Here is a 13,753-nt window from a genome sequence, read left to right as displayed (position 1 = left end):
TTACTGCAGAGACCATCTTCACAAGCCTGTGGGCAGTCAGCACATGGTGTACCAGCGTTATAAGGAGTAGCGAGTAAACCTTGATAATTTCCACTGTTAAAACACAGACAGATATTGTCATATTACATGATTATTATACACAGGAAACTGCAAGATGATTGGTTTAATAATCTTGTTATTAGTTACTGTACATGAAGGTAAGTGAAGTTCTAAAATTGTGTGAAATTTAACAATAGTGCTGTCTATTTCTGTTTATATTGTATCATCTTCACTACTAAATAAATGTTGATTTAAAAGTTCCAAGGGGTTCTGAAATGGAACAAGCAGATTAACTAAATTGATTGTCAGATGGATGGAGTTGCTTTGAAAGACAGATGTGTTTAAGAGGCATTTAAGAATGTAATGTGTTTAAGAAGTGTTAAAGACTGTCAGTCTGGAAGTTTTGCCGAACTGTTATTAATTGTTAAGAGATGGTCAGTTGTGATGCTCAAAACAGTCCCTCAGACTGAGGTTTACTTTATTATGTTGACCTGTTTTATAAGTCGCTTTGTTAGGAAAATAAATGTAAACGTAGGAGACATCACAAGGTTTTGCAAACATTATCGTGCAAAAACGTTTATTAGCGGTAAAGTAATTAGAACTACTATGTATACTTCCCACGTAGGCTTTTCTATCTAATCTATGGTTTCCCACCCAGATCACAAAGGTGTGTGTGTGTTAGATTAATTGTTGCCACTGAACTGGCAGTGTATGAGTAACTGTGCCATGCAGTGTTGTTTTTGCTCGTAGGAAGTGTTATTGTTTTGATAAAGTACATCAATGAACATGGACAGATGAATCCAAAATTTGCATTGATCTGGGGCCTTCAAATTTTTTTAACAAAGTAGTATAATTTAATGCTAATTTAGTGCTAATTTTATTATAAATATAGCTTTGTATCATGTTTAAAGTTCTCTCTAGAAGGGTGTAAACACTAAATGTTTATGGAAAAAATAGACATGTCTTTTTAAGGGGTGGTTTCTGAGATATCATCAATTTGTGTCCATTTTCACATTCAGAAAACTATACTGTGCTTTCATGTAAAATTGTGCGTATTTTTGTCCAAGAAAGGTTCACAAATCTGGTATCATTCAATTAAACATGAGAAGATTTTGCCACAACAATCCTAATGGTAACCAAAAGATCAAACGTGATCAAGCAATCCAGGGTGGCACAAAAGATATTAGCCTCGTGCACAGCAGGTAGCCTTACCGTGGTTTTAGTTGCAACAGTAGACAGGTTAAGTCCCTGTGTACTTTTTGCTTCATTTTGTTAGTTTTGTTATCTGTGTGTATGCTGGAGAGTAGACATGATACAGTGATCTCTCGCTATATCGCGATTCGCCTTTCGCGGCTTCACTCCATCGCAGATTTTATATGTAAGCATATTTAAATATATATCGCGGATTTCTGCGGACAATGGGTCTTTTAATTTCTGGTACATGCTTCCTCAGTTGGTTTGCCCAGTTGATTTCATACAAGGGACGCTATTGGCAGATGGCTGAGAAGCTAGATTGCTTACTTTTCTCTCTCTCTTGCGCTGACTATCTGTGATCCTGACGTATGGGGATTGAGCAGGGGGGCTGTTCGCACACCTAGACGATACGGACGCTCATCTAAAAATGCTGAAAGATTATCTTCACGTTGCTATCTTTTGTGCAGCTGCTTCCTGAAACGACATGCTGCACAGTGCTTCGCATACTTAAAAGCTCGAAGGGCACGTATTGATTTTTGACTGAAAAACAAACTCTCTCTCTCTCTCTCTCTCTCTCTCTCTCTCTCTCTCTCTCTCTCTCTCTCTCTCCCTGCGGCTTTGTGCCGCGGTGCTTCGCATACTTAAAAGCCAAACAGCCCTATTGATTTGTTTGCTAGAGATTGTTTTCTCTATCTATGTGACATTCTGTGCTCCTGACATGCACTCCTTTGAAGAGGAAGATATGTTTGCATTCTTTTAATTGTGAGACAGAACTGTCATCTCTGTCTTGTCATGGAGCACAGTTTAAACTTTTGAAAAAGAGACAAATGTTTGTTTGCAGTGTTTGAATAACGTTCCTGTCTCTCTACAACCTCCTGTGTTTCTGCGCAAATCTGTGACCCAAGCATGACAATATAAAAATAACCATATAAACATATGGTTTCTACTTCGCGGATTTTCTTATTTCGCGGGTGGCTCTGGAACGCAAACCCCGCGATGGAGGAGGGATTACTGTATATTTAAGGAAGCAGCATATTGTGATTATGGACCTATATGTTTGATTCATTCAAGGTGGAGGTGGGATTACATGAGGGATAATCTCTGAGCTCTTTCTTATTTGCAATGGTGATTTACAAGTTGACAGAAGAGATTAGACAGGAGTCCCCATGGACTATGATGTTTGCTGATGACATTGTGATCTGTAGCGATAGTAGGGAGCAGGTTAAGGAGACCCTGGAGAGATGGAGATATGCTCTAGAGAGGAGAGGAATGAAGGTCAGCAGGAACAAGACAGAATACATGTGTGTAAATGAGAGGGAGGTCAGTGGAATAGAGTAGAGTTGACGCAGGTGGATGAGTTTAAATATTTGGGATCAACAGTACAAAATAATGGGGATTGTGGAAGAGAGTTGAAAAAATGAGTGCAGGCAGGGTGGAATGGGTGGAGAAGAGTGTCAGGAGTAATTTGTGACAGACAGTTATTAGCAAGAGTGAAAGGGAAGGTCTACAGGATGGTAGTGAGACCAGCTATGTTATATGGGCTAGAGACGGTGGCACTGACCAGACAGCAGGAGAAAAACCTGGAGGTAGCAGAGTTAAAGATGTTAAGATTTGCACTGGGTGTGACGAGGATAGATAGGGTTAGAAACGAGTACATTAGAGGGTCAGCTCAAGTTGGACGGTTGGGGGACAAAGTCAGAGAGGCAAGATTGCGTTGGTTTGGATATGTGCAGAGGAAAGATGCTGAGTATATTGGGAGAAGGATGTTAAGGATAGAGCTGCCAGGCAAAAGGAAAAGAGGAAGGCCTAAGAGAAGGTTTTTGGATGTGGTGAGAGAGGACATGCAAGTTATGGGTTTAACAGAACAAGATGCTGAGGACAGGAAGATATGGAACAGATGATACGCTGTGGCAACCCCTAACGGGAGTAGCCAAAAGAAGGAGTAGAAGATGTTTGGTTTGGCTCCTTCAAGTTGAGGTGTTTTGTTTGAGTGATTTGCAGAAAAATGCTTCATTATGAGTTCTCCTGCAAACCACATAGTTCAGCAGTTGGTGAAAAAGTGGTATACAGTATTACTGGTTCCACTACCACTGCATCAAAACTAAGAAAGCCTTCCATTCATACCCCAGAGGTAGTCACTGACGTTGCAGATCATATGAAAAGATGTCTGCATGAGTCGATGTGGTAATTATAACAGAAGACAGTTGTGTCATAAAGGTCATGTCGTCATGTCCTCTATGATTTCCAGGCTACTTTTCATGAAAGGACCAGGCCATTTTTTGGTGTCTTTATGTTCAGCAATTATTCTATGAAAGTGAAAAGACGAATCACTTTAGCAATGACCATTTACTTGTGCTTCATTAAGTTATATTGTAAAGTTCCAGTTAAATCTTAAATTGTAAACAATTGGCTAACAACAGTAACTTATCCATCCATATAAAATGCAATAGCTGTGACAGTGCTACTAATAATTCAGACACTATAAACTGAAAAGGGTGCTGGTCATGTCAGCTGCATTTATCAATACCAATAGATCCATTTAAATTAATGACCAGTATTACAAACAAAAATAATCAGCTTAATGACTAAAACCAAAATGAAGCCTAGCAAAGCATATTGATTAATGATATATAAAAAATAAAAACTACGAATTGAAAAATTTAAATCAGGAATTTGAGTTATCAGTTATTATCTTAGCTAAATGCCTCTTTACAAAGAAAAGTCAGATTAAAGTCCTCACCTGCTTCCTCACTGACATTTCTCACTATAACAGCACATTTGGCCAAAGTGTGCTTTACTATTTGGAGGGAGTTTGCATTATGTGATGACCCAAAAGCAAAGACCAAAGGTGCTTTACATGTATAGATTTCATGCTTTTGTCAGTTGATGGTCATCCATTGCTTCTCATTATTTATTTATTAGTTGGCCCTGCACTATATCTTCTGGATGTCCATGGCTTAAAAATGAATATTTATCTATGACTGAAGATAATAGCACATTTATTTAATGAACTTTAAGGTATAAGGGGGGACTCACGTGATTAGTTGATAGATTTTCTATCAGAACTTAAAATGATTGGTACTTGCATTTAAATTTATTCCTTTTAAATAAAACAGATTTACAAAATAAGGAAATACAGTATGTGTGATTTAAAAACGATCACAATATACAGTATTTATGTCTTAAGTTTTTGTCTCACTGTGGGAACATGATAATCTGCTAATTTATTCATAGTGTTTTGTAAAGTGCAAATATTGTGACAGGCACAGTGGTTAAGGCTCTGAACCTCAAACCCTTAGATTGTTAGGTTCAAATCCTGCCACTGATACTATGTGACCATAAGCAAGTCACTTGATATGCCTGTGCTCAACTTAGATAAACAAAAGAAATGGAACCAACTGTATGTCAAATATTCTAAGCTGCCTTGGAGGTGTCAGCCAAATAAGTAAATGATGAATGAATGTTTGATATGACTGTAAAGGTAACAAAATACCAGGAGGACACAATTCATACTAAAGGTTAACACATTTCAATCAGTGATATTACTTGCAGGAAGTCCACTCATTCATCTCTTGATTTAATGAAACCTGTTCATTACTATTTTGGGTTGTTGGGTGCTCTAGCAGAAGCATCAGGTTCAAGGCAGGACCCACACATTGAGAGAATTCCAGTCCTTTGCAGTACACACTTATTCACACACCCACACTCAAACATACGGGGCTCATTTGGAGGACTCAGCTGATTTAGACTGCATGTCTTTGAAATGTTAGAGAATAAACCTTAAAGATAGGAGATTAGCTGCAAATTCTGCACAGACAGCAAACTGAGCTGTGTGTTAACCTCTGCATCACTCCACATTCCCTGAATAAAATAAGTGTATTAATAAAAAGATAAATTGAAATTTCTAACTAATTAATAATTAGCTGTCGATCAAATGTCTTCCTGAAAACCTGTCAGCATTACCTGCACATGGCTGGTGTGTGCAGAGCAGTTTCAGTGACGCAAATAAGGTTAGGAAAGTGAAAAGCAGCTGCCTGCAAGCCGACTAGTGGTCTTCTTGTCAAAAGGCTAAACAACAGTGTTTAAGCACTGTAAAGAGAGTGGTGGTCTTGCAGTGTTGATTGTAATTATGTATATTATTCATTTTATGGTAAATTCAAAGCATGATAGCATGAAATTTTGCAAATAATACTATAAAAAAAGAAAACTGTACTTACGGAGGGCAGTATTGGCAAACATAAAAGTAATTGTAGTCAGAGTCTTCACAGGAAGAAACAGCACAGCCCACCAGGTTGGACCTGTACCAGACCACCTGAACGGGAAAAGCCAACACAATTAATTATTTATTTTGTGACATCTGATTCACTTCTGTTATTATTTAATTTTGCTTTTAGGTCTACCTTACTGTCAATTTTATTTAATATGTACCACTTGAATAGAATAAAGACAGAGACATTAATGTGTAATGTGCCTAATTCTACCACCACTGAGCATCTATCCATCCATTCAATCATTTCCTGAGCTTGTATAATTAATTTCACAGTTTGGTAGAGCCAGAGCCTACCCCTGGTACCAGTGGATGAACTTAACTAATATCAAGTTTACCAAAAAATGCCGCTGTCCTGAACTCACTTACTCTATGTAATAGATGTGGTGGAGTAGGATTCCCTTGAGCATATTGGGTGCAAGGCAAGAACCAGCCCTGGACAGGACATCACTCTATCAATGGGTCTTCTCACAATCACCCACAAGGGGCTAATTTAGAATCATCAGTTAACGTAACTTATACATCTTGGGGATGTGGAGGAAAACCAGAGTTTCCAGAGGAAAGCAGTTTAGGTGCAAAGTCCACATACATAGAAACCTTGGTGTGGGATTGAAATCTCAGACCTTAGAGAAGCAACACTAGCCAACATGTCTTTGTGCTACCCTTAATTAACTAATGTATTAATAAATACCATAGATCCCCTTTCCAGTCATGGCAGTTCCTCTCACCACCTGTCTTCAATTTGGGAAACATCTTTTACCCGTAACTTGTTGATTTTGGCAGCCAACATGATAGGTGCAATGCCAGTAAAGTCCAATAGAGCATCATTGAACCCATTTTTTCTTCTTTACTGGAATTGTACTGTTTGGCTTGTTTTTGAGAGGCATTCAGTAAAAATCCCTTCTGGGCAGAAGGTATGATTACTCTACTGCAAACTGTGCCTCTGCCACTGTGTTTGCCATTTCTAATCCAATATAAATGTAGATTTTTATTAATAAAGTTAAAGTTAAATGATGTTTAGTAACTTGAAGCATAAGCTGAGTTGTAAAACAGATTCATGACTTGATATATAGCACATCTCTAAATTTACTGAATCTGGGAGCATCATGTTATAGATTATATAATATAGTATAATAATACATTATTATAATTTCTCTGCTATTAAAAGTAACATGACTGTAGCTGTACTATCAAATGTCATAACAGACAACAATAACCCTGTCGACTTTAATGGTTTAATGGTTGCCCAGTGCCAGTGCTACAATGAATCCACAGTCAGAAGATCAGGTAGACAGGCTCAATGTTATGTGGAAAAAGGGCTGGAAAGGGAGGTGGGATCTAACAAGACCTAAGCTTTCATTTTTTTTTTTTTTTTGTGAGTTGGGTAATATTGGCAAGCCACACAATTAAGCACTGAGGGCAAATTCTGTGTATGAGTAAACCCATCCATCCATTATCCAACCTGCTATACCCTAACTACAGGGTCACGGGGGTCTGCTGGAGCCAATCCCAGCCAACACAGGGTGCAAGGCAGGAAACAAACCCCGGGCACACACACACCAAGGATAATTTAGAATCACCAATGCACCTAACTGGCATGTCTTTGGACTGTGGGAGGAAACCGGAGTACCTGGAGGAAACCCAAGCAGACACGGGGAGAACATGCATACTCCACGCAGGGAAGACCCGTGAAGCGAATCCGGGTCTCCTAACTGCAAGGCAGCAGTGCTACCCACTGCACCACCATGCCGCTCATGAGTAAACCCAGAGGGACAAATAATCATTAGATAGTGCATTGCGCTTTGCCTATGCATTGCTTCTTTATGTTTCTCCCTGTGTTGATTCCTTCCAGTTTCATTCAAAAAATATGGAGTATGTTTATCGTAAATTTATAGTATTATAAGCTCTTCTAATACTTTATCCTTCATTGGAGTAATGACTATTATAAATTTTAAGGTTTCTTTTTAATTACTTTTTTAAAGGAAGTGTGTTAATGAACTGTAAACACAGTATTAGCAATCATTGTAAATATGTTTAATTTTTGATGTATCATTAAATTGAAGATATTTACTTTAAGCTGCAGCTAACTTCCTATTTTGAGTATATTATGTTATATTAATTGAATATTTAATGTAGTGCAAATTGTTAATTACTTAAATATAATTAACCGTTTTAAGTTAATTTGTGAGCTACTGAATTTCTGGATCTTATCTTTTCAAGTTTTTAGAAACTCATTGTGTTTCAGTAGACTTCATTCACCTTCTGAAGCCACATTTTTTTTTAGGTTTTGGGTTGCTATATAGCTGTACATTCCAGTTGCACTAAGCATAAAGCAAACACTTACGCTGCAAGATGTAGTGCTTGTGCTTAGAGATGTGAAGCAACAACACTAACCATTATGTTATCATGCTGACAAAAAAAGTATATATTTGAATATTTCTTTAATTTAGACACAAATTTAATAGTAAGATTATGATGAGAAGTTCAAATTTACCTGAGTATAGTGTCCAACAACTTCCCCATTCTTAGCTCCAACAGCATAGGTAAAATTTTCAACTTCATCAAACCAGGCTTGAATTGCATCTTCCCAAGAATTTGGCTCTGTAGACATGTAAAGATTTTCTCCACATCCACTAGCTAAAAAAAGTTTTTTAAACAGTAATTTATTTTCAACATATTTCAGTAATAATCAAAATTTCAGTTTCACAAGTGTACAGTCCACCTGTCAGAAGCAGCAGTAAATAGAATGAACTACTTTCTGTATATATATATATATATATATATATATATATATATATATATATATATATATATATATATATATATATATTTGCAGCTGGAGATCCATGAAGGGAGAAGAAACAAATCACGTATCATAAAATAGTTTTTTATTCCTGAGCTTTCAACCCCTATCAGGGGTCTTCATCAGAGGATAATGCTTAGACTTACAAGAATCAAAGGCAATATATAGCAACACATTCAGTGGGGGGGGGGGGTGGGTGGAGGTGACTAAGTCAGTATGATCAAGGGGGGGTGGGGTGGGGGTGGGGGGGTTGTATAGTTTAATTATTGTGTACATGTCCTTCTTAAGTTGGCATATGCTGGATTTATGTCCAAGTGTCTGTTGATGGCGTTTTCATCTGATAGCCAAGACTCAGCCAACTCTCTGGCACTTTTAGTACTGGCCTTAAATTTTACTTTTACGTTGTCCCAGTTGAATGTGTTTTCCTGTCGATTTAGTATGTGCATATATCAACGATAGTGCGTCCTTTCTTCTGACGGCGTTGCGATGTTCCTGTACACGTGTTGAGATTCTTTTTGACGTTTGTCCTATGTATACCGCTGAGCAAGAATTGCATGGAATACTATAAACTGCGTTTCGTGTTTCGGCTGTCGATTTCTTGTTTTTAGCATTAAACAGGACCATGCGCAGATTGTTCGTGGGTTTATGTGCTATTCTGATGCCCCACTTGGTCAGGGTGCGTGCCGTGCCTTCTGACACATTATGGTGATATGGGAGTGAATGCCGTATATATAAAATCCTAAGCCTAAAAGTGCAATGATTTTATGTCACGTTTTTGTCATGCTTTATATCGGCTTATTTTAAAACCTACATATATATGTTTGGTATCATTCTTTTCAGAATTTATCAAACTTTAATGTGATGTTGTTTTTAAATTATAAACTAAAAAATATCAAGAACTCACCTCCCGCGAGACAGGACATTGTGCCAAAAGATTTAACCATGCCTGGGGCCGGAAATAAAACACAAAGAGTAATACAGCTGCTGTACAGGCTTTTAAATGTTCGAAGTGTCGTGTGAAATCCAGATCATGCAGCACGGCAGCAGCAGCAAGCCAGCAGCTGATCGAGCAAAGAGGAGGCAAAAAAAACCTGTATTTGTTTCCCATTATATCACCGTTTAAGAGGGGATTTCGGAGGAGCGACCGTGTCTCCTTGGGGTGCGTGCAGCCCCCCTCTTCACAACAGTGGCAGAGACGCAAAGTGGTTGGCAAGCAAAGTGAGCAGGATTGAATCCCCTAGTGTATATATATATATATATATATATATATATATATATATATATATATATATATATATATATATATATATATATATATATAAACATATTTTTTTTAACTCCTAAACGTTTTCTATTTAAACTTTCCTTTATTAAGTTATAATGGCAGTTTGTCTGTTGTCTAAATTGTATGTTATTTGCTGTAGGATTCTTAATAGTATTGCAAATATTTATGATTTGAACTGATAAATGTAGTGCTGAATTGCATGTAGTGCTGAAGTGCATTAATGCTGAATGCACCCAACAGAATGTAACTGCCAAATGGACATAAATCAGCTTATATGAGATAGCTATACACTGTTCAAATCCAATTCAGGGCCATGCTCACACTCACAACTGTACCACTTTGGAATCATCAATCAACATCACCAACTCATACTCAAAGGTGATAAAACTCTTGAACAATCAGTTACTTATTTACTTAATAAACAATGTTTATTGGTGTTGCATGTTTTCTGTCTCTGAGGGTATATGTAAGTAAGCATTTTAATTTGCACAGTACCGGTGCTTGTACACATGACAATTAATGAACCCTTGAACATCTTTGTAGTTGTGGGAGGAAAACCAGAATACCCGAAAGAAAATCCTCACAAACACAAGGAGAAAGCACAAACTTCACGCAGACGTCAACTGGTTTGGGATTTGAAACCACAATGCCGGTGATTTAAAATTATCCTGGTATAAGTACTGACTCTTCTTTTACAGTATAACATATTTGTGCTTTCATTGCATTAATTTTTTTACCCAGAAGATTGTTTTTAACATTTAGGAGCCATAAACATTTAGGATTACTTACTGCTAATCTTTCTTTTAAATGAAGGGCTGTGGTTGAAACTGCAGGTGTCAGCCCATTCTTTAGCATTAGATGCAGCTTCATTACTCCATTGCTGTAAGAAAAATTCACAGTACACTGAAACAATATGAAGCAATGATTTGTAAATATAGAGATTCATGATGATTATAGATAAATTCAAATTAAAACAATTATTTGTCACTCTTGCTGCTAATGGAAACAGCAAATACAACCTTATACGTAGTTGTATATTCATTAGGAAATCATGTGTGTTCTAAAATGTAAAATCCCACTAAGTTCTTTAGTTGAATGGCCATGATTAATAAGACGAGACAGGCCATTGTCCTTATTAAGGAGATTAACAAATGGAGTCAGAGTAGAGGAAGGGGATAACCAAAGACATTCTGTGAAGTATTTCTGCAAATGAACAGGACTTCTTACAAAGAGATGAAAACAGAAAGTATTTTAAAAGTGTGAACTGCATTCTTTATCATAGCTTTCTGATTGTGCAAGGCAGAGTTTTATTCATAAAAAGATCTTTAAAATACTTGCCAGTTAAATAAAGCTACCATCTGTACTTTTGTGTTGGTATGGTTAATTTATTCTGTGTATTCATAATGTGCTCTGTTCAGTCTTTTTAAGCCACAATGGTATCATTCAAAGAAATATTTAAAAAAAAAAAATGAAATGTGATAATGGTGATCTAGCCTGCATTCACTGAAAGAGGTTTAAGTAAAATGTTTTCCTTTAAAAAGGCTTTCTATAAATGTAGACAGAATTCTTATGAATTGATCCATTGAACCATTTCCCATCACTGTACCATGATGAGCATGTTGCTTGCCGCCGGAGTCACAGCTTTCCTTAGATTGTTGTGCTTGTCCACAATAATTTTCTGAATTTCCAGACTTTCGGTGGAGATTTCTGCATCTAAGATGAACAATAAACATTGTAAATATTGTCTAACAGAAACTATATTTTTAGTCATAAACAGCAAAGGATAGAGTATAATAATTATGGTGCTTTACTCCAAGACTACCCAAAATGCATTGCCCCAGAATGGAGGAGAATATGAAGAAATATCTTCTTACAATATCATCATTGGTGACACCTTTTTTTGAAAATGAGTCATTATATGAGTTATTGCGAGAGCCATACTCCTTGGTATATAACTATTTTTGATCAATTCAAACTCATCACTTGCTGTGTGATGTGATTTAGAGTTATAACTTAGGTTTTCATTGCTGATAATATTTAAGTTTATTTTAAACTGTGTGGCTAAATAAAATTAACAATTATCAATGCATTTTTTAAGCCTGCAGTTTCTAAAACTGGGCCAAAAGGAGTCACAACCTATCCTGACTGGAACAAACTTTTTTTGGAACGCCAGTCTTTCACAGAGCACACTCACACACCTACATTGTGTGCACTCACTCATATCTGGGTGATTAAAGTTTACTTATGAACATAACAATGAACGAAACTGCAGTTAATTAAAGGAGACAAAAGGTGAGTGAGGAAACTTCACATAATCAGTGACCATGACACAGCACTGCTGACCCATGAAGAAAAGGTGTTTTCAAGGTTACAGTAATGCTGTATGCAATGAGTAATGGCCTTAACTAGATTTAAATGATGGATTTCATATTGTTTCACATTTTTTCCCATGATCCGTAAATTAACAAAGTTACTAATCATCCAGAGACAGATCATATTTTTAGAAACAAATGTTTGTTAAGAAGTAAAAAGAATGCTTACCTGACTGTAGCACATAAAACAGAAAGGGAACAAAAAAAGAATAAGAGACACTTAGAAAAAAATGGAAAAAATAAAGAACATGCTTCTAGTTTTTATTAAAATATAAATAAGTTAACATTTTTAAGAAAATCAGGTCACATTTTGTTTTACTGAAAACTATGATGAAAAATGTGTAAAAAATATTTTTTGTAATATAAATATATCAATTTGTAAACTCCCAAACATTCACAAACCAGCAAGCCTTTGTTCTTTTACGTAATTCTGCAATTACAGTCTCAACAGCATTGAGCACAAGGCAAGGAATCTCCCCTGGTCAATTAAACTAATGCACAAATCTTTAAGATAATGGAGGATACCAGAATATGCAAAGACAACCCATATGAACATGTGAATAATGGGCAAAAATACACATACATGTATACAGCACTTACACATGGTCACAGAAAATATGAGGCAGCAAAACGTATGTTTTAGTTTCTACTCAAATCCATTAGTTTGTAATACTGAATAGAAAGCATTAGCTTTCTTGTAAATTATTATTATTATTATTATTGGTGAAAAAACTGCCACCCACCCATTTAAAGGACATTACTGCTAGATGTATTGCCACATTGTGAAAAGGTTATCATAGCACAATGAGGTAAGAAAAATCAATAAAAAATAATAATGATAAAATTTCTAAATTATTTTTATATCATTTAGGTTAATCTTTTAACATGCCATCAAATATTTAGTGATTCTTTTTGAGTAAAAGTTAAGTTGAAGAAAACTATAATCATTTTAACTGAATTATTTATTTCTTTTTTGCTGTTTACAATAATTAATTGCCCAAACTGATAAATTCAAGTACAGGCCAGTAAGTAAATTTCTGAGTAGTTTATCTTAAGATATTTTACAATTTAAGTTGTATTATTTGGAGTCAGGGTAAAGTAATAATATCACTCAATACTGTTCAGTGTTCGTTCAAAATTTAATGGCCGTGGTCTTTCAGAGAACGAATGTATGGTTTTAATCTTCATTGCAAACCAGCTCTGGTAATTTAACACCCAGTGTCTCTACTGCATAAGGTGATCAAGCGGGACAAAGTGAGACTGACCTGATGTTTTCAACTGGAAAATGTAACCTTACTATCTTTATATTATTATTGTTTTTTAATAACAGGCAAACATATCCCATGGAATTTACCATACCAGAATAGAAACAGCTGTCACCATCGGGAGCATGGTGGTCAGGTACAAGGTCCAGGTCAGGAAAGCCATCTTTATCTGTAAACAAGCCAGCACTGCACGTTTGACTTACATATTTAACTACTGTGGATAACATTCCATAAAAGTTTGAACTGTAAACAACAATGAAAATAAATGAAACATACTATTTTCAAAATAGTACCAGAAGTAGTAGTAGTAATAATATTAGTAACAGAGGTTATAGTACTGTTTCATGTGCATAATGTTGCTTATTGAAGGTAAAAACAAATTTCATCTACTTAGAAAAGCAATTTACTGCATAATATTGTCAAACCTGTCTAATAAAATTCAGGGAAGGGGGAATCAGGAGATGTTTCTAGCAACATTAAGAATAATGCAGGAACAAGCCCATATACACCCACTCCCACAGGGACAAG

General features: G+C 36.2%; 1 protein-coding gene across 1 annotated transcript in view; it reads right to left on the bottom strand.

The window, feature by feature from the left end:
- The window catches only part of LOC114648423 (uncharacterized), a 53,679-nt gene extending 40,212 nt beyond the window's left edge, over nt 1-13,467 (bottom strand). Inside the window, exons 1-6 of the mRNA XM_051924723.1 lie at nt 13,320-13,467; nt 11,195-11,301; nt 10,378-10,468; nt 7,995-8,137; nt 5,451-5,545; nt 5-93 (exon numbers count right to left, since the gene is read on the bottom strand). Coding sequence (XP_051780683.1) covers nt 5-93; nt 5,451-5,545; nt 7,995-8,137; nt 10,378-10,468; nt 11,195-11,301; nt 13,320-13,452 — 658 coding nt within the window. The 5' untranslated portion in view covers nt 13,453-13,467. The remainder of the gene's footprint in view (nt 1-4; nt 94-5,450; nt 5,546-7,994; nt 8,138-10,377; nt 10,469-11,194; nt 11,302-13,319) is intronic.
- Nucleotides 13,468-13,753: the final 286 nt, after the last annotated feature.

This window comes from Erpetoichthys calabaricus, chromosome 3, assembly GCF_900747795.2.
Source record: "Erpetoichthys calabaricus chromosome 3, fErpCal1.3, whole genome shotgun sequence".
NCBI classification, from domain to species: domain Eukaryota; kingdom Metazoa; phylum Chordata; class Cladistia; order Polypteriformes; family Polypteridae; genus Erpetoichthys; species Erpetoichthys calabaricus.
The sequence above is the reverse complement of the archived record's forward strand: the minus strand, read 5'-3'. Positions and strand labels throughout refer to the sequence as shown.